This window comes from Zonotrichia albicollis, chromosome 4 (assembly GCF_047830755.1).
Source record: "Zonotrichia albicollis isolate bZonAlb1 chromosome 4, bZonAlb1.hap1, whole genome shotgun sequence".
NCBI lineage: Eukaryota > Metazoa > Chordata > Aves > Passeriformes > Passerellidae > Zonotrichia > Zonotrichia albicollis.
In genome coordinates this window covers 46,858,787-46,883,637 of record NC_133822.1, presented here as the reverse complement: position 1 = coordinate 46,883,637, position 24,851 = coordinate 46,858,787, and the positions used below count along the sequence as shown (strand labels likewise).

At 36.7% G+C, this 24,851-nt stretch overlaps 1 protein-coding gene across 1 annotated transcript in view; it reads left to right on the top strand.

Annotated features, from left to right (window-relative positions):
• Positions 1 to 24,851, top strand: part of ZDHHC17 (zDHHC palmitoyltransferase 17) — a 65,536-nt gene that overhangs the window by 10,911 nt on the left and 29,774 nt on the right. Inside the window, exons 2-5 of the mRNA XM_074539695.1 lie at positions 5,521 to 5,624; positions 14,293 to 14,415; positions 17,641 to 17,718; positions 19,045 to 19,189. Of these exons, the coding sequence (XP_074395796.1) occupies positions 5,521 to 5,624; positions 14,293 to 14,415; positions 17,641 to 17,718; positions 19,045 to 19,189 (450 nt within the window). The remainder of the gene's footprint in view (positions 1 to 5,520; positions 5,625 to 14,292; positions 14,416 to 17,640; positions 17,719 to 19,044; positions 19,190 to 24,851) is intronic.

Genomic DNA, 24,851 nt, shown 5'->3' with positions numbered 1-24,851 from the left:
TAAGTTTATATTTTGAAACCTGTTAGTATTTTCTCTTTTAGTCTCAATGATCTTGGTCCCCATTCAGAATTTGAGTGTCTGATTTTGATCATGGAATCTCTTCCTTGCAGCAACATTGCATAATGTTAAAGGAGAAGCAGTCCCAGCCATCTGTTAGTGCTCCCAGAGCTGTGTGTGGCAGCTGCAAGCAGCAGTTCTTTCCTCCCTCCCTTATGTCCAAGCAGGCTCATTGACCTGGTCATATCCGCCTGCTGTGTATAATTGGGAATTATGAAATTGCCATCTCTGAGTAATTCAGTCTTGGTCATCTTATTCTTTCATGCAGAACTTCTTATTTTTTTCTCTAAATACTACTCTCAAAATCCTTCTTAAGCTTGTTTCATTTAGGCTTTTTTTATTGGAAACTATTAAGAACTTTGAGTATTGAGAGGAAATTAGTGTAACTTTACTTATGCATTTGGTTAGGAGGAGGACTGATTGGGAATGCTGAAATTAGCAGAGCTTCCAAGAATAAAAACTTTCCCCCCTCCTCTCCCTTGTGCTTCATACTTTTGCCTTTGGAGTTACATTTCATTTCATATTTTGCATTATCTTCTCTTTCCCCATCTTACTGGTCTTGTTTTTCAGAGGAGGTTTTTCTTTTTTTACCAAAACATGTCTTTTTTTGTTGTTGTTTTTACAGCATTATTCTCTTTTGAGGTTTTTTTTTTTTTTTACATTGTGTTGCTTGTGCATCTGTGCAAGCAGTCTGCACATTTTGTGACTAATGAATAATGACAAAATTGTCACAGATGCATATGAGTGATTAGGGTCTTGTCAAAGGATAGCCACTGATGTGGGAAGCTCATCTAGAAATGATCCTTGGTAGGAATGGAAGAACCAAATATCATTCTTACAGGTGAGGGAAATTTGTCTTTCTTGCAACCTTCCACACCAGACAACTCTAGCAATTTCTAAGCAGAAGAATTTTTTCAACCTGTCAGCCCAACTTTTTTGGTTATTTAAAAACTGAAGTTGTCCATGATTACTTAGTCAAATTAACAATTAGCAGGTGCAGAAATGTTCCTGCTACCTTGGGTTGGCTTGCTTTCCCTCTGTCAGTGGCTCTGTGTTTTCACAGGGCAGATTCAGCTCTCTGTCCTACTGAAAGGTTGAGGTTTTTTTCTGTTTCATGTTGATCCCCCTGCCCCTTCCCTGTCATGAGAGGAGTGGGCGTGACCACAGCTCCAAGCACCAAAGTTGGCTTGAGTTAGGCAGCAGGAACATGGAACCAAGAACAAAGAGTGGGCAGAGGAATGACCTTTCTCTTTTAGCAAAGGTAACAATTTTGGCTCAAGTCCTGCTTGAAAATGGCTCCTTGAAACAGGACGGAACAACCAGAAATCTAGTGTTTGCTATTTGCCTATTTTAAATCATTGACATCAGGTCTCTGCTCTGCTACCTTCTTACAGGTTTTCATGACTCAGCTGTGGAAGAACCATTGTCACAAAAGATCAAAATAGCAAGAAACAAGTGCACTTGGGTTTCAATTAGCTTTCTGTCTTTTAACTGGCTCTTGAGGTTTTTTTAACGATGGATCATCATTGAAAAATTAAATTTTCCTGGAATAAATATTTTCATCAAAAAAGGGAAAATATTTTAACACTTAGGAAATGTTGTTGAAGTCATTTGTGAATGCAGTTTATACTCTAGGCTCAAAATGTTATGTTGCTACTTTATTATCAATCTGTCATATCATATGTTTAAAAAAGTCTTAGTAGTTTCAAGAATTTAAAGTGTATTCCTAAAATTTGTGTGAGGGTGTATGAATTTAGGGGAGATTCATTCTTTTAAGTGGGGTCTTAAAAGTCTATACTCATAATTTTTCAGTTTTTTATGCTAATTTCTGTTCCTCTAATAGTGGGAGGCAGGCAATCTAGATCATGGTAGAATTTAAAAGTTGAGCGTTCTCTTCAGTCCAGCAAGTTGGAGGAAGCAATCTCTATTTTGTGTGTTATTATTATTTGTTAACTCTGAAAAGAGATACTGTGTAAATATCTTAGGTGTGATTTCTTTCTAGTTTAGCTGCTGATGGAAAATGCAGCAACATTTGCTGGGCAAACTCCCCCAGTGTAGCCCCACTGCAGTTGGTCCTGCTGGGGCTGAGCAGGCTGTGTGATGCCTGGGCACAGGGAGCTTTGTTCAGGCAGCCTGCCATCCAGGTAGGGAGGTGCCTGGCTGTGTTATGGCAGCATCTGCTGAAAACATTGTCTGTGCTAGCAATGCATGTAAAAAGAGATTGTGTTTAATAGCGACAGGTTTTTTGAATGGCAGTCTTTTAAATTGCTGTGCTAAACGTGAAATGGGGAATGTGCCCCTTGAGCAGATAGCTGGTTTGCAGTCACTCACTGCAGGTCTTCTAAAGGTCTCCTGCTTCAGGCTGTCACTTGTTTTCCTATTTTTGGTAACTTGCCCAGTTATGGCGTAAGCCTATGTTGCATTCTCTTAGTCTTTGGTTATTTCTTTCTAAAATATCCTTTCTAGAATAATTAGGAAAACTACTTTTCTGCATTTGTATTCTGGTGTCCTAGCACTGCATGGAAATTTCAGAACCCTCAAACAATTGTTTTCAGTTCCTAGCTGCTGCCTTGCTTCTTTTATTTTTGCCTTGTCAGCCCAGCATAGTGTGTAACAGCGTTATTTGCATTGCCTTGGTCCAAATCACCCATCACCAGGTGAATCAAGGATTACTGTAATTCATAAAATCCAGGTTTTCTTTTCTCCTGATTCCCGATGGCTTTTTGACTTAGGAACCCAGAGGTTACTGTGCAGGTTACAGTCATAGACGAGGCACTCATAATGCCAGGTAAGAGTTACCCCCACAGAATGGCACTTGAAGAACCAGCATGCCACTGTGAGCCAGCATGCAACTGTCAAGTTGCATAGATAATAATGAGTAATAAATTTCAAGTCTAAGATTGGGAATCTGTGTCCAGGCTCCGGAGAATTTACTATATTGGCTGAGTGTTCAGATGTTATGTGCTTTGCTGTAATTTCCTGTTAAAGATTTACTTCCAAAGTGGTCAGTGTTTGCATATTCTTCTCTAAAATGATCCTTTTTCCCACAGTTTATGTTGTAATAAAGAAAACTCCAAGGTATGATTTTGGAGGAAGTGATGTTCATAAAACTTTGGGGATTTAGGAATTGTTTCAACTATTCCTAAATGTAAAATATGAACTCAGCTCTCTCGATGAATTGTCTTATCTCTGGCTTATCTAGTAGCTGGGGGAAAAAAAGGTTTGGTTAAGCTGTTGCCTTTTTCAGATACAAAGCAAAGCTACGTTTCTGAATTGTAAGAGGATTGGTTGCAACGTAAGATTTGGATGACAGCAGATGCCCTGTTACATTTTTAGTTTGTCTCTCCTGTAGAGATGGCAACAAAGCAACCTTCCTGCTGAGCTGACAATGCTTATTTGGTTCATCTAGGTAATTTTTCACACTAGGAAAGAAAAATTAAATGTTGCAGAATAATATTGTGGTCAAACAAAAAGATATAATCTGCTGATCACTTAGGTACTGTGTGAAATGGAAAAATTAGTTTTTTTGAAAAAAAGTCATACCTAAGAATAAGTCTATTTTAAAAATGAAGACTTGCTGCACTAGTCATCAGTGTTAACTGTGCTGTGGTTTTAAAGTTGTAAATGCTTCAAATTCTTGAAAGATTTTTTTAGTGTATAAATTTTCATAATTTTTCTAACTATAAATTAAGTGACAAAATGTACTCAATACATTAGAAATTCTTACTTGGATTTTTTTTTTCCTTCTGTCTGGAATAGGCATAGTGTATGTACTGGATACAAACATGTTCAACTGAAGTGACTCAGTTTTTACATAAATATTGAGAGTTTTCATATTTGCAACTTGACTAATTTCTTGATAGTTTACTCTGAAGTTATAACTGATATCCGAAGTTTTTAGACTTCTGCCTAAGTGGTACTTCAGCATATTGAAATCTAGAAATAATTAAAATGTGGGTTTCAGACTTAATTTTTTTTCTAGCCTCATTAAAAGAGATAATGTATGTAATAATTTTAGAGTAGAAATAGATATTTTAAAATAGCAGCCATGAGGAGTAACATCTGTGGGTTAGAGGGCAGTTCACTTAAAATCCCATCCATTCAATGGAGAGTTGGGTAATGCCCCAGGAAGCAAGAAAACACTTTGGTTCACTAGCCACAACTAGGCACAGTATGAAGTTGTTTCTCATTGTGCCCAACATCTCCTATGCAGAAATTACTGCCCAGCTGAGAGAATATGAGAAATAGGAAGGCCTGTTCCTACTGGCAATTGGAACTCTCCCTCGCTGTAATACATCTCTTAGTCAGTTGAGCTAACAGGGCAGCATGCACCTTTAGGGAGAGGTACTAGTGGAGATTTGTGACATGAATCCTTGGTAAGGTTAGGTGCACTACATGGTCATTGCCTTGACTCTATTATCTTTATTTTTTAAAAAACATCTTAAATCTGTATAGTGTAATAATGAACTAGTTGATTGCTCATTTCAGTGACTAAGTGGCAGTTGGAACTGTTTTAATTAAACGCCTTTCATAAAGTGTTTGAAAGTTTTCTCAGATATAGGTGAAAGATAAAAATTCTTCTACTGGAAGTATATGTTGGGGAAAACTAAAAGTAAACAATACATTTTAAGGAAAACAGCTGAAATGCATTTTTAGAGCTTGTAGAGGACTTGCTCCTTTTTTGTGCTTTTTCACCTGTATTGCAGTTTTCATGCTTTTTCATGTTGCATGGCTGATGCACAGAGGTGATTTGCTATAGCATCTGCAACACATACAAAATTGTCCAGAAGATGTATAAAATTAATTGTTCAGTTTCAGCTTGCTGAGCTTTCCACGTGTCTAAAGAAAAACCATGTGTTTCTGTACTAGTGATATATCAATAGTGTTTGAATATAGATTCCACCTAAAGGAAGCACTGAGCCTGGAAGTGTTGCCCTTCATCAACAGAATTAAGTCAGAAGGCTGTATGGTCGTGGTCATGCCATTTATTTTCAAGACCCACAGCTTAAACATCCACAGCTAACCTCTGCTGTTTGAATTGCAAAATTTATTTGTAGTAACAGTGTGAGACTTCATCAATTTATGGCAAATAGCTTTTCTACCTATGTTATGTTGCCTTTATAAAAGCAAAAAAAAAAAAAAAAAACGCAAACTAAATAACTACCTAATGAAATTTGGTCATAGTTTTTGTTTGCTTTCTGTAAAAATACAAGTAGGAAAAAAGTGTAGGATTTGGCAGAACCCTGTGTTTGCAAGTTTATTTTCTGTAAAGTGTTTGAAAAGTATACTGGGGGATATGGTGGCCTGCTTAACAAAATGGAGAAATGTGCCGCTCTTATATTTAGGTGGCTTTGTAATACATTGAATTGCGTACTGGTTTTAGTTTTGCTCATGTTGTTTTTTTTTTTTTAACTTGGAAACTTGCTGATTTGAGTGTTCTAAAAGCAAGTTTGTCTTTTTTAGGAAATAAAACCTCAAAGCCACTACAACCATGGATACAGTGAATCTCTTGGACGGAAAAGCCACATTGATGATTACAGCACTTGGGACATTGTCAAAGCCACACAGTAAGTTTGTTTTTGAATGCTAGATTTGTCTGTGTTGGTATCAATTAGAAACAGTAAAACAGGTTGTTCTAGTTGTGTAAAGTAGAAGATAAACTTTTTTTTCAAACTGTATTTTTAAGTCCAGTAGTGGAAGATTTCAGAAGTAAGCGCTACAAAATTACTGTTATGACAGATTTGGGATCATTGTATAAAAATATGGGAGGAATTGTGGTAAGTTGTAAATATAGGTGGTTGCTGGACACGTTGGAAGAGAGAATGGTACTGATGTTTATTTTCCATAGGTGATAAGTAAGCAGACAACATTTACATGTAAACATAAGGGTTTGATCGATTTATGGGTTAGAAAAAATGTGTCTCTAACTTCCATTGTCTCTGATTCTACAGTCTCAGTCCTGCTATGAAACTGAGTTTAATTCTGAAGGAGGACTGTAGGAGTAAACGGAGTGCAGATTTAATTGCTCTCTTTATGCAGATGTATTATACAAATTTGTTTGTTCCACAGTCCTTTAGCAGACACTAATTTACAAGACAGGAAAGTTGTTACAACACTATTTTTTAGTTTGCTACTTTTTGCCATTCAGAAACCATCACCACCATCACTTTTCTTCAATGAGCTGAGATAGTTCTGTAAGATTTTTATTATTGTATTGTTAAATTGAATGCTTAAGCCATTATGTATCTTGCCTTTTCTTCTTAAAAGAAGATTTTATTGCATTTTTTTTCTTAAAAAAGCCCTGTCTGAGCTGAAAGCAGCTTTGCAGCTCTGCATGTGACACAGGCCCAGTTTAGGCATAGCAAGTATGTACTTTCCTTCACTTTTTGTTTTGACCTGTAAGGAGTTTACCTTCCTGAAACAGATGTCTGACTGCTATTGTTGCTCTAAATACTTAATAGTAGGACTGAAACCTATAATACTCACATTAGGGTATTTTTAGAAATTATAGTATTGGCACAATATCAAACTGACAGCTTCTTATAAAAGTATGAAAGTGTATTTGAGAGCAGAAGTGGTTTCACAAGTTACCTACTTCTATTCTTGTCTGCTCATTGCATGTTTGAAAACCTAAAATATCTTTGTCCTTCTTAACCCTCAGATTCAGACTGATCTGTGCTTTCAGCTGAGTTGGTACACTTCTTTTCTGCTCTCCTCATACAGGGACCAACAGCTCTGAGTTGACATCTCACCACAAGGACTGCAGTTTCATATTGTAGCCCTAATGGTTATTCTTGTAGGGAAGGGGGGCTGTCGACATGATCAAGTTGTGGTATCCAGGCAGCACTTCCCTGGCTAGAAGGAGAATTCACAGAATCACAGAATAAACTAGATTGGAAAAGACCTTTGAAATCATCAATCCAACCTCTGACCCAACATTACCTTATCAGCTAAACCATGGCACTGAGTGCTTCATCAAGTGTTTTTTAAACACTTCCAGGTGACTCAACCACCTCCCTGTGGTGGTTCTTCACTCTTTCTGCAAAGAATTGTTTTCCAATATGTAGCCTAAACTTGCCCTGGTGCAGCTTGAGGCTGTGTCCTCTCAGGCACACCTTTATTTAAGCATTTACTGGGTTTCGAGAGCTATGTCATAAAGGGAAATAGCTCTGAAATGTCAGGTAGAAAATAAACCCACCTAATATCGTAAGACTTAGAGTAAAATAAATAACGCTGTTGCTATATTAATTCAGTGTTCTTGAAAAGATACACTTTTCCTCCTAAAATGATGTAGCTATTTGCACTTATAGAAGCATAACCTATCACATCCATGTAGAAAAAAGGTGGTCTTATTGTCTACCCTGTGTCCTCAGTTACTAATATTCACTGAGATTATCTGCTGACTTTCCTTACTTTTTAGTTCAGTGCTAATGTAAGAAAGATGCCACAACATTTTTTTTTTAAAAGGGCCACTCATCAGTCTCCTAGAAGTCTTACCCCAAGGAGGTCAGTAAGTTCGAGCAAGATGTAGCAAAATATAAGAAGAATTATTTTCAGTCTCTTGGTTTGGATTGGTTTTTTCCTCTCCTGGAAAAAAAAAATTATTTATGTTATTGTTCCAACATACATGAAAATTGAGAGCATTGTTCCTTAAATCAAAGATGATGGTGAGAAAAATGGGATGAGAACATGTAAAACTCATCTATATTTCATGTATGCTGTTTGAGTTTAGAATTCTATTTTGACATGTTTTATTGACACTAGATTACACAGAAATAAAACAATGTTAGTGAAATACTGTGCTCAATTTTGTTTCTCAGCAAGGAAAAACAAGAGCTTGCAAACTCCTCACATTCTTCCATAAGTATTTGTGTGTTGCTTCATATCTCACTGAACTGTTCCACTGCTTTATTGTCTTAATCTGTAGATTGGACACAAATTAACATCCTCTTACAGTACAAGCTACAAATACAATAACTTCTTATAATCACATTAAGATTTCATATAGAAAGCAGTGGTTAGGCTCATTGAAAAGAGTTTATTGGTATTTGTATTTTTTTATCCATTATGCTCCTCATAAGTTCTCACAAAGACCTGGGGTCCTATGCATATTTTGTATCAAAAATAGTCAGTCTCTGTTTTGTATTTTGCAGAAACTTTTGCTGGAGTAAAAATTGTAGTGCTTGGTTTTAGTACCTATTCATACAAAGAATACTTTTCACTGACTTTGTAAACGATCCAAGAGCATCTAGATAGCTTTAAAAGTTGTACTGTCTAGGCCCTTCATGTTGCAGATGCTAGAATGTGTGTGTAACTTTTTGTCATCTTATATTTGGTTATAGCAAAATTGTTTAGTTCACAGAAAGTCTCCACTGTGTTTCTGAAAGCAGAAGCAGGCCACTCATCTGTATTTGAAAAACTGTTTTCAGAGGAACAGTAAAAAAATCATCCATGCTTGTCTTTGGTTTTGTTCCACTATATTCAGAGTTCTCACTGGAGCTCCAGGGAAAGAATGGAATCTTTTTTAAAAAAAACCAAAAATCAAAACTGTCACAAGTGTTTTAAAAGTGAAATTTAATGGTGGTATGTTGGGTACATTTATTTCTATGGTCTAGCAGCAGTAGCCATCTGTCATCAGAGGCAGCAGTCATAACTTTTTAATATGATGTCTTGGGAAGCATGCTGTGTTAACTTGACAAAGTTGCTGCTTTGTTTTGTTTTAAATCTTTTAAGCTGAGAAACTGAGAAGTAGCTAAAGGTCTCATGTAGAGAAGCATGTGATGGGCTGTCACTAGGAGAGCAAAATCTGAGACATTAATCCTAGCATTGTGTTCTTCTGTTCCCTTGAGAATGAATAGACACTTTCGGCTTGTAGCGAGCTTGATCAAATTCCACCTTTGTTGAAAGTAAGTTAAATTACCATTATGAACATAGGTATTAAACATTAATGGTATTAATAAGTGCTTTTGTGACATCTGGAGGACTGATTCCTTGTGCTCAAGTATTATAATTTCATCATCTCAAGATGAACTTTTCTGTTAAGTTTTATTCATTCAGTCAAAATGAAGTTGTGTGCATTCTGAATTAGTGCAGCATAAAATATAAATTATGTTGAATCTTGCCAAGGAAAAAAATTGTCAGATACATGCCTTTTTCATGACTATTTCTCAGAAGTCATAGGGTAACTGATTTAAAAAAGGTATATATGAAATAATTAAAATTGGTAAAGATTGGCCAAAGGAACAGTTACTCCTGGCTCTTTTCAGCTAGTCAAGGAGAGAGTGGACAGACTGTGACACAGGTACACATTCTTTATTCCTGGTTATTTGTGCCCATGAGGTTGATTATATTGCTGAAAGTGAAATGTACCTGACTTTCATGTGGAAGGATGGGACTTTTGAAACCACATTAGTATTATGGCCACAACTGTCTAGACAATTTAGGGCTTTGGAACAGTATTTAAGAGCTGAATTTCTTTTGTCTTTCAACACTACTGTTAATGGTCTATTAAGTAGCTCTTGAGTTAAACCTTTTCTGTTGAAAACAAAACTGTTTTACTGTTAACACAAAAACCTTGAGAATGTGTTAAAGGCTTTTTTAGTATTTACCACCATTATTCATGGGAAAGAGATTTTCAAAGAGGAAAAAGATCGTTTTTCTGTTAATTGCATTTCTACTTCAAACAGCTTTGATTTGAGTTAGAATTATAGCAAGATGAGGGAGTGAGCTCCTGGTTTACCTGCTCTTTGTTGGCATGGTGATGTGCTCACTGTAGAGAGATTCCTTGCTATTATTGTGGCCAAATCTAATGTTAATCGTGCTGCAAAGCTGGCAGTGTCTATTTTCAAGAGTCTATGTATTTGTAGACAAAAGAATAGAAAATGGATTACATATTTAAAATGCAAAAGGCAGTAGGGTACTGTATTTCAAGGTATTAAGGTCAGAATATCTTTAACCTGAGATGACAAATGTTACAGTTTAGTTACTGAAACGGCTTAGAGACTGTGGTAGCAAAAGGAGCTTGCACAATGGTATTTTTGTCCTGGACTAATCCCGTTTCTTTCAGAACAAGCCAAACTCAATAATATGCTTTAATTATGCTCCGTATTGATGTTTACAACATCACTCTCTAGAATTCACTCAGATGCTGAATATTTGTTAGATTAATGTATCAGGCTCCTGTGAGGATTTCAGTCTTACTCTCCATTACCCTTGAAGGGCTTAGAGCCCTTTATAACAGCATTGCAAGTGTGATTATGCTGAGTGTCTGAAATAGGTGACTTTGTCATTTTCTAACCTAACAGTGCATCATGAACCTTTGGAGAGGGCAAGGTGAAGTGAGCTGCAGCAAATTGATGGGACAAGACTGTAGGTTGTATGTGAGAGAAGAATGCTGCACTTCTGGGATGGATATGGAGAAACTGTAACTGCAGCAGATTCAGTGTTTTATTTAATTGTAGAGAGCCTGCTGTTTCCAGGAAGAGGAGCAAATGGATGTAAATGCCTAACTTTTTTTCCAGACAGATATTGTCTGTCAAGATCCTTAAGTCCTCTTCTGACAATAAATTGAAGTGTCAAAAATTATACCTTGTGTGCTGCATCTTTACTAAACAGTTATGATTGTGTTCAAGATACTAAATGTAAATTGCTAGAAACAGACAAACTGAAGTGACTTAAGAAATTTCTGTATACTTCATTCTCAGTGTCACTTTTGGAAAGAGCTTTATTTTCCTATAAAGGCTGTTCTGGTATATTGCAGAATTTCACGTTCTGTTTTGTGCTGAAGTACCCTGCGCTGTGACTTGTAGATTGCCTTCTAGTGGGAAGAATGGGAAGTCTATGATGCTAACTCCAAAAGAATGAATCCATTCCTACTATTCCTTCTTGTATCTGAGGCCATGTCAGCAGTCTTTGCCTAGGGCTTCACCACAGTGTATGGGTGAATTCTAGAAGGAGGTACTTGTAAACATCAGTAGAGCATTCTATGGGAACTGGCAACAGCATTCTGCATCTACAGGTGCAGGGTCACTTGTGACTGCTTTCCTTGGTTTTCATACATCTTAAGCCAAGTCCTTCAGAAAGTAGCATCACATTTTCTGTAAGACTGGAGTTTTGCTTTTAATTAAATAACCTGACAAATAACCCCTCCAACGTCCTTCCCACAAAAACTGCTAAAGAATAATCACCCTTCTTCCCCCTTCCCCTAAGACTGTCAGGAGGCTTCTTGGTTATTCCTATCTTGACAATATGACCTAACAAAAAGTTGAGTAGCAGTCAGAGGTTACTTTCAAGGAGGTTCATGTTGTGTTGTGTAGTCAACTTGATAGGACACTCATCTTAAAGCATATGTGCAGTTGCCATAGCTGGCCAGTAGTGATGTTGTGGTTTAGCTGCTGTGCAGCTGAGCCCTGCTTGGCTGCTTTCTTGCTTGCCTCTGCTGGGATGGAGAAATTGGCCAAAAGGGCCAATACTTTATATTGTAAAGTATATATATATATATATAAAGGGCCAATACTCTATATATAATACTTATACATATACTTTATGTATAAACAAAGTTTAATACATAAAGTAGAAGCTGCACATACAAGCAAAGCAAAAAAAGGAATTAATTTGCTGCTTCCCATGGGCAGGTGAGTGTTCAGCCATACCCATGTAGTGGTTACTTTGGTGGGTGAGCACCTTCACTCCAGATGTCCCTCCTTTGTCCCTCAGCTTTTATTGCTGAGCACGCTGCCATGCAGATTGGCTATCTCTTTGGTCAGTTGGCATTAGCTGTCCCTGCTGTGCCCCCATCCAACTTCTTGTGCACCCCCAGCCTGCTCACTGGTGGGGCAGCATGAGCAGCAGCAAAGGCCTTGACCCTGTGCAAGCACTGCTCAGCAATAGCTTAAATGTTGTTTTGCCAATCAACTCTGTTTTGCTCACAAATCCAAAACACAGCACAGTACGAACCACTCTGAAGAAGAGTAACTTAATCCCACTCAAAACAGATACATGTAGGGAAAATCCTAATCCATTTGCATGAAAGCTTTATGTGATTGCCTCTTGCATTTTATAGGAAGTTAAAGTTATTGTATCCTTGTGTTCTTTGTATCTTTCCAATAATTTAGAATATTTTATTTAAAAAATTCCTACTTGTTGTTTTGTACTGCTTATTAAAGCAGGATGAGAGTCAGCTAAACTCAGCCTTAGACAATACATTTTTTTAAGCTGGTGACTGTTAAAACTGATAGCAGGGCTTATGTCAATTATTTCTTACATAATGGTTTCAATTTGCAGTTTAATTGAAGGCAGCAGGCGTTCCAGCAGGAAAGAGTGTCATAAGAGACTGACTAGAGTAGAACTGCTTGTCAACAAATGGTTGCATTGCCATTCTGTATGAATCACTTTCCAGGCTGCCTTCACTGTAATATGGCAGTGTGATACTGTACTGTGGGAAGATCAGAATTTTGTCCGGTTTTGGAAGTCCTTCTTTCCCCCATCTCTTCTCTTTTCTCTTGATTCCTTGTTCTTGCCTGACCTGCCTTTTGTAGTCCTAACCTATATCAGTGGCCCTTCCAGGTGACGTGAGAAGTCAGGAATGGTAATGTATGTGTTACAGGCACTCATTAGGCCGTGCTACTGATCTAAACTAGGATTTGGTAGATGGTGTGCTTCAAGGCTGGATTGACTTAGAACCTTACCATTTTCCTAGCCGTTATGTTTGTCTGAGTATATGTATCTAGCTGGTTGCATATTTTTAAGTCATCGTAACCCAAATGTCTTCTTTCCACCTGCCTCAGTGCATTAAAAAAAAAAAAGTTTTCTTGTTAAATTGTTCATGGCTGCTGCTTTTTTACTTAGTCTGGAGGACCACATTTTATCAACGTGTTGTCAGTTGGTATATACTGCATGCAGTAGTCTTTGTGCTGATCTCTTGTAATGTTTGAAAAGATAATAAGTATGACAACAATTTCCAACATTTTTCATAGTTTCTCATGCAGGCTTCCTAAGAAATTGAAAACAACACAATCTAAGTGAACTGTAATGTCTAGTGCTTTTTTAATACTGTCCAACTAGTTTATTGTATTCAGATCTGTGATAGCTTAGAAAACATTCCCGAGTTTTGTTGGCTTAAGTCATTTGATCATTCGTTATAGGAGTACCATCCAGATTGAGGTTGCATTCAAGTACATGAAAGAAAAAGTAAGGATGGTAACTACCTTAGGAAGGTCTCTGCATCAGTTATGCAGGCTGATCAAGCAGAACAGAAGAGCCTTTTCTAAGGCTGTTCGTTCTGCAGAAAGTAGAACATAGAAGCAGCATATGAGAAACTTAAGTCCCAACTTTGAGAGGCTGTTAAAATTCTGTTTTAGCAGAAGTGAGAGATCACAAGACATTGACCTTGATTTCAAGATATTCCCACATTCTCCTCATTGAGACTTGAGCAATTCCTATGGGATATACAGATTTTTGAAATGTAATCTTTACTTGCTTTTCTGCATTACATTTTTGACCCTGAAAATAGGTGGCAAAAGAGTGTATAATTCAAGGCAAAAATTTTTTAATGTTGGAGTTACTCCTCCATTGAATGTTAAGTGATGTTTATGCTTCCTGTTTTCAAATTTCAGATATGTGCAGAATTTTTTTTCAAAAGGCAGTACATCACATTTAATAGCTCTCTTTAATAGAAGAATAAATTTCACATTAATGTACAGAATTTCAAGGTGCCCTAAAAAGAAAATTATACTATCTTGTATCAGAAAGATGGGTATTTGTTGTCTTGAGAAGAAAAAATGAGGAGAACTTGAGCTGCTTATGTTTGTAATTGGCTTGATGATCTTATCTTTTGAATTTTAGGAAGATACTGGCAAATCAACTGACTAAGTTTCATTTGCTCTTCAAGAGCTGGAAAGGAAGAAGAACCAAAGTGGGAGAAGCAAATGTAGTGGAGTCCCTGGGAAGTGGACAGTTACTTAAATTTAGTATACTACTGGTAGATATTTTGCCTTGCTGTGCAGTACGGCTTTCTGTAGACAAAAGTTTTGTGTAATACCTTGTTTTGATTAAAGTTATTTTTGCCAGTGGAAGCTTCTTGTTGCAAGATATTTGTAACTATTTAGAAAAGAAAGTAAAGTTTCTTCTTCATTTCTCTTCTGCTGAGGATTTTGTATTGTGACCAAAAGTATGGTGTTTGCTGAATGCATTTTAATCTAAGGTAAGCATTTTGACAAATCTTATTTTATTTTCAAGGTATGGAATTTATGAACGATGCAGAGAGTTGGTGGAAGCTGGTTATGATGTTCGACAGCCAGACAAAGAGAATGTAACACTTCTCCACTGGGCTGCAATCAACAACAGAATAGATCTGGTGAAGTATGTATTAGACTTTAAGTTTAAAATTAATTATGTCCTTACAAATGTTGATTTGAATGTCTTTAAATTTAATATGTTTAATATGTCCTTTTTTCCTTGACAACATGTCAAAGGTCTTGTCCATTAATGCACCTCTACCACTGTGACATACAGCATTGCATTTTCTTCCCACTGTTTACTAGCGTGCATGTAACTACTGGTGTGTCTAACTGCATCTAAAATTCCCTTCTCTTGATGCAGTTCTTGCACTTCAGATTCCTCTGTCTTTAGAGGATCTTAATTTTTTAATTTTTTTATCACTCGCCTTATTTTATGCTCTCCCACTCTTTTTTTGCAAGGCACTAGTTTATTTTATTTCCTCAGAATTAAACTATTTAGTGGTTTTTCTATTTCTTCAAGCCTATCACATCTTTCCCCAACTGTTCTCAATTTTTCCATTATGTGCAGTGGATAATTTCATTAAATATGTTGGCTATTAAGCTTGGTACTGCAGAGATAAAGTTGTTTACTCTTGTGATACTAGATCTCAGTGTCTTGTTTAGTGAGTGTTGACTATGTAAATTCTTTCCAGTGAAGTACCTTAGCAGCTTGTCTGTCAGGAGTGCAGGCTTGGAATTAGACTTCTCTTATTTTTAGTATTTCTTCATCCCATCTATTTTGAGACTTGAGATTCAGCGTACATAACAGTGAAACTCATTGATAAGAAAAGCTACAGAACCTTTTCCTATTTCTCTAGAATCAGGGATGAGTGCCTAGAACACAATTCTGTTTTCATAATTACACTGATCTATTGATGTCTCTTCAACTCAGCTTTGTAAAAATGCAAAAAATGGTGTCGTGTCTCTACAGTTACTTACCTCCTACAGTAGTTCCCCATCCGCTGGGGAACTTTCTCCAGACAAGGATTTCTTTTCTACTTTTCCTTCCTCTAATAACGGTGACTGCATGCACTTTGATTCCTCAATCACTGAATGCAAGCTGTGGTAGTTTTCAAATGCCTGCCAAAGACTTAGTGATCCTAATGTGGAGATCAGTGGAAGTATTTTCTTCTTAAGGCGACCTCTTATGAGATCTGCTTGCTTTGAGTGTAAGTAGTTTGCTTAAATAGAACTTGCATGCCTGGCATCTTCTGTTGGAAGCTTAGATGACTCACTGAGTGGGATTGCCCAGTTCTTTCTTTCTTCAGGGACCTTCTCACCTAGCACAAATTTCCTTCTGCAAGATCTGCTTAGACAAATAGACTAACTTCTCAGTCTGGTTTTGCAGAAAATTCTTACCATTTTTGTATACTGAAACCAAAATGCAGTGATAAATTTCAACTGAGTCTCAAAACACCCTTAAAGAAACATAGAATGTTATTTCAATGCACCATCTGGCAGGAGATTGTCGCCTTGTCTTTTCCTAGTTGTCAAACAGCAAGTTCTTCCTTCTAAATAAAACCTACTAACCAGTAAGCAGTTCTGCTGGCAGTAGAACCTGAACGTATTCTGCACTTCTGCAAGGCCCAGTGTTTGAATGAAGACAATCTGTTTAGTGTTCACCTCCCCATGAGTGGCTGTCACATCAGAGAGATGAATCCAAGCTTTGACTGTGAATTTCTCTGTGCTGTCTTTTTATCTAGACAAGATTTCCTTTGGAGTTCCTTCCCAAGGGGGAATAAATAGCTCTTCAGTTAGTAGCTGATACTTCACTGTAACAAAATTTCTTTGTTTCTTTACCATATAATGTGCTTTGTGTTTTCACCTAGGTGGGACAAAAACTTTCACAAAATCTCTGGTTTGTCTCATGGAGAAATAAAAAAAACTTGCGCAGAAAGATGTCAAAGTTTTGTTCTTTTAGTGTTGGAGACCAGTGGAGTGGACTGTCCTCCATCAATCAGAGCAGATCTTGTTTGTCTTTCACAATGTTTTTTTTTTAACTTTGGCAAATCTGTTGAAGTACTTAATTGTGTCTGATGACTCTAAAGCAACTGTATAAAAGCTTTAGATGTGTTTAGTCTGACGTGCATTTTTCAGTTTCTGTTCCTAAAGGTTCCTAAAAGGGCTGTTTTTGAAATTTCATTCTCTGAATCAATAAGCACTCTAGAAAATGAAGGTGGTTACTTATGACTAATGTTTTTCAAGATTTTCTCTTTGTTGCCCTTCTTCTTGCCATGTCTTGAAACACTTAGCAGAGTTTGAGATGGCAGAAATTCAGTGCCGAGGATTTGAAGGACAGCTCGTGTGGGTGGGAGAGCAGTGTTCATATATACCTGACAGGTATTTTCAAAGTGAAAAGTCTGTAGGCACATGCACTGGAAATGTGCAAACGCAAATCTATAGCTAGGTATAGACAAAGGTTAGACAGTGGTGAATGAAAAACTGGAAGCCTTCTGGGAAGGCCTGGATTTGGAAACAGTAATTTCTTTAGAAAGCATGTATTTCCTTCTACAAAGGAAAAGTAATGTTGCTAGTTTAGTGTTCCAAATAAAAGAGCAATGGCAGCAGTTCACAGAAATATTACAAATGACTGTGAATATGAATTGCTGCAGTTAAAAATAGGTAATTTCTTTTTTCTTACAGATAGCTCATCTTTTTATAAATGTTTTTGAGGGGAAAATAATGTCTATCCCATCATTTAGAAATACTTTTTAAATACTCAGATGACTTTTGTCCTTTGATTAATAATAATTGAAAAGTAAGTAAAAATCTCAGTCCTTCACTAAATGTGTAACTTCAGTGTATTCTCTGGGATCTATGACTTCAGCAGGGTTATTCCAGTGATGATAAAAGCTGCAAGTCTAACGGCATTCTCTAATTCTCTAAAATTATAGTCTTCTAGCACTATAAAGTTTTACTAGTAATTCAGAATTCTATTTAATGTAACAGCCCCATAATATTTAAGAATAGTTTATGAAGTACTTCTCTGGTAGCACAGTTTGTACTACTTTACATACTGTGCACTGTATATAGCAATTGTTCTGTTTTACCTTAGAATAGAATTAGGAAATAGCATAATGTTTAAAACACTGTAGGAGGCATCTCTAGTTTCCCAAACCATGTCAGAAATGCAAGAAAATTGAAAGCATATGCATGACATCTAGAAAGGAAGGTTATGTGAAGGCAAGAAAAGGCTCCGGTCCTCTGATCTCAAGCTGCCTATTTTGCCTAACATCAGACATGCTCACCTGTGTCCTTTCAATTTAACCAAAACAATCAGTAATATTTACTATTTCTGTTATTCCAGGTACTATATATCAAAAGGTGCTATTGTTGATCAGCTTGGAGGAGATTTAAATTCTACCCCACTTCACTGGGCAACAAGGTATGAAAAAATCTTTTGACATTTTCTTCTCTCTTTTTTTGCTTAACATGGAGTACTGATGGTTTTATGGAACTGTTGTGTTTTATGGAAGTACTTTGTACTAGAATTAATTCAGTCTTTGATAACTGAGCTCACTGTGAATGTGGCATGTTTGAATTCAAAGTGCTTTCAGCATATGTTTTTTTTCTGATGTAGAGGAAGATGATTGCTACAGTAGGAGAAAAGTGAAGTATAGGCAATTTACTCTTGCTTCTGAGATCTTATTTTTGTCAAGTCATCTGAAATTCAGTGGCACTTTTGCAGATGGGTCGTAGGATGGTTTGGTGTGACATTGTCCTTGAAATGTTCTATTGCATATGTGGATTTTAAAAAAATATGTACTTAAAATCAGGGTTCTTATGTAGAAGATGGTCATGATAAATGGCTGGAAAAATTAAAGCCAGCCTTCAAGCAGTACCTGCTAGAAATAGTTGGGAAAGAAACAGTGTCCATATTAATATTTTAAACTGTAGATGACAAAAGGAGACTTGGAAAATTAGCTTTTAGAAGATTTAATGTATCAAAATAATCTGTTTGCTAAAGGTGTGAGGACTTGCTTGTTAACCTCTATTAAAGATTTTAGCTCCTATGTTTCTTTTTGTTACAGAACACAGTCTGTGATTCTGTGTTAATAGCACAAAATCTTGACTAAATTTCCTGGTGTTCATTCATACCTGTAATCACTTCTGTGAAGCATTGTCTGAAGTGGCTTCTTTAAAACTGAAGAGGTCTTTTGCTCGTGTCAGAAATGGTGTACTGACACTTAGGCACCTTGTCTAAAAGAAGGATATGCCTGTGCTCATTAAGCTAAAAAGATGCATAAACTTTTAAGATAGTATGAAGAAAATGTAGATCTTCAGTTTTCCTTTTTCCCCCTACTTTTGTTTTACTACAGTTTTTAATCCCCACAAAAAGGAAGAGTATCTAGCCAGTTTGACATCTCTTAAAATAGCAGGTTTCATATGTGGTTTGTAACAAGTCATAGTAGATTAGATTTCTCAATCATAACTTGATTTTTTGGTTGACTGTCTTTTTTTGCTGTGCAGTACAGTTAAACAAATGGCATGTGATGACTGCACTATATGCATAGAATTTCTCATATGAATGAGTTTGCTTACTCACTGAGAATCAGATCATGGCTGTTTTTAAAGTACGAGGTAAAGTGTGGGAATTCTGATAGTGTAATTAACTGCTAAACATACTTGTTGTTTTTCATTATTCAAATTTTAATAGTTTTCCTGCATATAGTTTTTCAGTTGTTTGTTTTTTGTGTTTTGTTGCATTTAGACAGGGTCACTTATCCATGGTTGTACAGCTGATGAAGTATGGGGCAGATCCGTCGCTAATTGATGGAGAAGGATGTAGCTGTATTCATTTGGCTGCCCAGTTTGGACATACTTCGATTGTTGCTTACCTGATAGCAAAGGGACAGGTAAATTTTAAGTAATACCATGTTTAAATAGATTCTACTAAATTTTAGAGTAGGAACACAGTTTAAACTTAAACCTGTCATTTAAGGAGATGCAAAATACTTGCCTGAATAAATATAAGAATAATTCCATGTCCTTTTTTGTAGACTACAGAGTTGATGTGCCACCTTTTAACTGATTTCCTGCAACAGTCATCTGAGTACTTTGGCTTTAATTCACGCCTGCCTAATGTAGTGTATGGAAATTCTCATTCTTTATTTCTAATGAATTTAATCTTGAAATGTAGCTATGACAATGGTAGCAAGTGTTGTAGAATTCTTCAGTGAGAATGAAACAACCCCAAACCTTCTTGCTAGCCCCTTATATTACTGCTAGATCTGTAAAGTGTGTATATAATGTGTATTCATTACTCTTCCTGTTATGTCTCATCTGTCATTCTGTCTGCTCAAAAACTTGATTGTGTTTTTGCTATGCACCCTGCACTGTAATTTATAGATTTACTCACCCATAGGCATGTGCCTGAAGCACAGATTTTATTTACTGTGTAAACCATATAGGAAAGTGAAAGCCCTCCTCTTGTATGACAGTCCTACTAATGCTGTTCACACTTCTCTATTCTGCTTATTCTTTCAAATACCAAGTGAGATATGATCCAGTGAGTCATGTAGAATATGAAATCAGTGAGTTTGGTCTGTGTAAAACAAATACTGAATTTGCTGCAGAAAATTACTTAGACCTGTACTTGTGAAAAACCCCAAGCTACTGCTCCAGGCAGTATTCAGTTTGTATCTGTTTGGTAAAACAGTACTTAGTGTATGATGAAGAGTAAGCTAGGCAAAAGAAGAGTCTGATCCTATTCTGTACAACTGTTTTGTAAGAAATTATTGGAGAGGAGGGTGTTTATAGAGGAGCAAGTTTTGTAATTTCTTCTCAAATTATGTATAATTGCATGTGGGCTTTATGTTACTAGAAAAATCTTGCTGGTATTATACAAGTGTGAATTTGTTTAGAGCATAGCATTAATAAAGCACTAGTAGCCTTTAAAGTATTCTACTGTGGTTATGAAGTCTCCCTGTGCTTGTCTTCATGTTTGTATACAGGTTTGTCCTGTTTATTTGAACATAAAATGCTTCAATTGAAAAGAAGCTGTATGTCCTTACATGAGTACATACATAAAGACACAAAAAGTGCCTTAAAATTTAGAACTGTTGATTTGAAAATAGCTCTTCTTACAAATAGTTTTTAAAACAATGATTTTTATTAAATCTCTCAAATATTTTCAAGTATGATTTTGGTATTCTTTTCATTATGTAAATTTAAGTTAATTTTAACAGTAATTTTTCACAGTGCTTCAAAAAGTTCCACTTGAAAAATTATGTATTGATTTGTATGTTTAAAATCTAGTAATATCAATAGCTTTATAATAACAATCCCTAAAATGATTGTTCTCTAGCTACATTACATACAACTACAGAACCTTTAGTTTATCTAGAAGCCAGGGGAGATACATGATTCTGTTTTTAAATTTTCCTTCAGTTAGTACTGAGGTCACTAATTTTGTCTCTTTATTTCTTTCCCCACCTTCCTGGTGGTGCTGAGATTCAGATTTGGATGAACTGCTTTTGTTTTTGTGGGCTTACCATTTATACTGCTGCTTATTTTCCTTTTGCCTTTACAGAGACCAGGTTCCCTTATATCTAAAGAGTAGGCTAGTCCTTGTTCTGAACCTAATTCTAGCAGCTGTGTGGCAAGTGACAGCTAAATAAATGTCAAAATGAAGGTCAGTGTAGGCTGTTGTGCTGTGTTAGTTCAGACCCTCATGCATTTGTGGATGAGTGTGGCCAATGAAAAGCCAACTTTCATAATGGAATAGAGGACTGACAGGTGGATTGAGAAATTGTTCCTAATTGCTGCCTTGTCAATTTTTGAGACAGATCTGGAACCCAGCTTCAGTGTTGCTGTTTCACTTTCTTCTGGGCTGTAGCAGCCAACGGTAAAATTTGCAATCTGAGGCTTGAGTGAAGGGGAAGAACTCTTGGTCAGATGCACTCTGGCTTTGATTGGAAGTGAACCCATTTTCATGCCAGCAAGTACTACTCAGCCAAGAGGCAGCAGTGGCTGATAGAAGTTGCATTTTCTTTAGTCCTGCCTCTTACTGAATTGTGAAAGACTGATACCTGGCTGTATCGGAATTTGAACGTGTTGTTTGTGTCACTAGGTTGCCTGGGTTAAAATCAAGTGTGGTACAAGTACATGATATAAATATAATGAGAAATCAAGTAACAGAATCTGTAGCACAGTTCAAGTTTAGGTAAGACCTTTATGTAAAAAAAATGTGAGAAAGAAAAACTGAAAAAGCGGTTGAAGGCACTTAATAATGTGCAGTGTACAATTTGACTGCTTGATCTTGTGCTTAGAGGCATATCAGGAGCTTACATGCACAAACATTGACCAGGAATAAGTTAGGATACAGATGTGGTATATGAATGGTTAAATAATGTGTTCTTATCCTGTGCATGTGTGAGGTTAATCACAGATAATGAGTGACTGTAAGGTTGCTTGTAGGGTGAAAATATGTAAAAAATATTCTACTTCTAAAATCACAGTTTAACTATTTTATACTCATAGTTCAACTATCACTTTCATAGTTTAACTAGCACTTACTCATCAAGTACATCCTTTTATTTTCAGAGTTACAGTTTTGTATGTTAACTAATGTCTCGAGCTATGTAGGGTCACCTGAGCTGTGGCTTAGAAGTGAGTGGCATCTAGGTTGAGAGATGCCAGTGTGGTACCAGCAGCTGTGGTTACTTTGGTGCTGTGATCCATGAGCGTTACTTAGAGAATTATAAGCCTAGTTGTGTTCTTCATTATGATTCAAGCCTGACTGTGTTTGACTGACTAGGGTATTCAGAACAGAGCTTTTGTTTGAAGGAATGGAGTAGGTTTAGTTCTGTGTGTTGTCTTCTTTGTTGGTCTGTGCTCTGTTCCATGGGACTCTTAAAAATCTCTGCTTTAATGGGAATTTTTCAAAATCTCTGCTTCTAGTCTGTAACTAGCACATCTTTTCTAAGTTAAGAAATATTGTCAGACTTACATCAGCCTTACTGATAAATCTTCTTTACTATATGCTTTTAAAGCCTTTTTTCCTTTCCCTGGGCAACAGTTCATGTGAAAGAGATCTTTTCCTTTTGGAGAATAGGATTCTGAGCAAGGATGTGATGGGTCTTTTCTATGAAGGTCTGTGTTTTGTGAAATAAGCAGTAATGGTTCTAAAGAGGATCAGACTCCTGGTTCCTTTCTGTGTGATTTAAAGTAATTCTAAGTGGGATCTCTTGATGCTTTCTGTGCATATTTAATCACAATACTGGTTTGACCATTCTTGTTAAATCTCCTGGTAAGCCTAATGCTGCTCTGATCTCTTCAGAATCCTTCCTTGTCAACTCTTGCTTTCAGAAAGTAGTATTAAGCAGCAGAAGAGTTGCTGCAACTCCTTTTCATGCAGAAAACTCTTTCTCCCCAGTATTTCTGCCTCACTAAAAGCTTTTTGTGCAATGTTGTATTAGTGTCCTAGGATTAAGTCTGGTTATCTTTGCATGTGAAAAGTTTTTTCTCCTTCAGAACCAGAGTTGCACTTTAGAAACATGGGGAAATTTTGCTCGTTGTGGTCCACAGAATTCACACTTGAACCACGTGCAAAGGGCAGCAGTATGTGCAACTTTTGATCATTGCATCACTTATTGTTTGAATCTTTGGTTCTTGCAGTGATTGCACCATGTCCTAACAGCACAGGCACACCCCTCCATGAGCCCTGATCTGTCACTGAGAGTTAAACAAGAAAGTAATATTCAAGTGCCTGCTGGATGCTGCAGGATGGAAGAACAGTCTCTTAATATGAACCAGCTGCTGAAGATTTAATTCTTTGCCTCAGCCCTCTCCTTGTCAAAAAGCAGGAGCAGAGCTTCCTTTTTAAAATGTCTCCCTCAATCTGTGCTTCTAGTAGTGATCTGGAGAAATAACAAGGAATTTTTGATGAGAGATTTGTTGGAGCACGTCTGCTATCTACAGCTACGTCATCTTTGTTACATCTGTACAGCAGTGCGCAAGTGAATCTTTGCTTTGCCTCTTGTTAAAGTTCCTTTGAACAGGGATCTGCTTCAGCCAACGTAGTAGCTTAATATGAGTAGTAGCTGTAGCCTGCCTAGGTAACTTACAGGTAGGGAATGCTCTGGAGCTGATGGGTTTGGGTTCTTTTAGCTGACTGTCATCTAGTGTGCAAAGTGTAGTTTGGATTTGTCAGGTGGAATCATTGAAGGAATTGTTCCACTTACATCTAAACACATTCCTACTGTCACAAAGAGATGCTTTTCTGTACAACATCTAAAGATGAAGGAGTGCTTGTTCCTGTTGCAGTAATTTGTACAATCCTCCACGTATGTTGTTCACACGGTGTGAGCTGTGAATCCCAGTGTGAGTTGTGCTTCTCAAGGATGAATGAATTTGAGATTGGCTGTGTTTCTAACTTCCTTCATGATTTCAACCACAGGGGGTTAATGGCAATGCCAGCAGGTACATAGTCCTGGTAAGCTCCAAAAGATCTAACCTATACAAGTACTGTGGGCAAACAGAGTTGGATCCTGATCTCAAACCATGTAACTCCTCTGAACAAATAGTACAAGCAAGTAAATCAAGTAACTGTTCTTCTTCTCCTTCATGAGCTGTGTTTTTTTAATAACTTTTTTTTTTTTAAACTAAGCAACAGAGTAAAAACTCCAAAATACAAAGTAATCTGCAGGCTAGAGGTGTTTTAAAAGCAATTATTTGGAGGCACAAAGTTGGATTTTCTGGAAAACAGCTGCCTGGGTCAGGCTAGCAGCAGTGTGAGTAGGGATACCAGGGTGCTGGGCATTTTGTAGACTCTGAAGCAGAGAAGGTTCTGGGGGTGACAGAAAGCAATATCAGTCACTTTCTAGGTTTTTGTCAGAAATTTCTGTAGCAGAAGACTTCATTGAAATGCTTTCCAATCTATTTTTCCTAGTAAGAACTGAGAGAAGTGGTATAGAAATGTTGTCATAGCTCAGTTGCCTCTTCATGTCCTGTGTTACCTTAACTTGCAGTGATTTTGTTAGTGCTGGTGTGGGAAATCTGCCCAAATGTGCTTGAGAGTCTAATCTGCCTCCAAATATTTAGGAATTACCAATTGCTCTAGGCAGGAGGGGAAAGAGATTATAGATGAGTTTTATTTCTGAGGAGGTTGTTTTTATTAATGGCTGTTTTTTCTTAAAATTCTCTTACATTAATTAACTGGATATCCAGATACATAAATACCATTGGAACTCAGTGAACTATGGGAAATTGCTTTGCAAGTGGAAAAATAGGTGCAACTAGCATTTAGTAGGATGTAGAATTCAGACAGTGGTATTTATAGTAATTTATCAAGTATCTTTTCAAGTATTGGTACATTATTTTAATTTTTTTCTGCTTTTTAATACAATAATACACCACCTGTATATATCTTCAATATTGAAGATAAATAGGAAGTTAGAAATTACTGATCTTACACAGTATGACTGTTTCATAGTTTCCAAAATAGATTATAACAGTTATTTTTTGGCAATGGTGGCATCAATGTTTGTTTTCATTTTTTAAATACTGTTTGAGTGC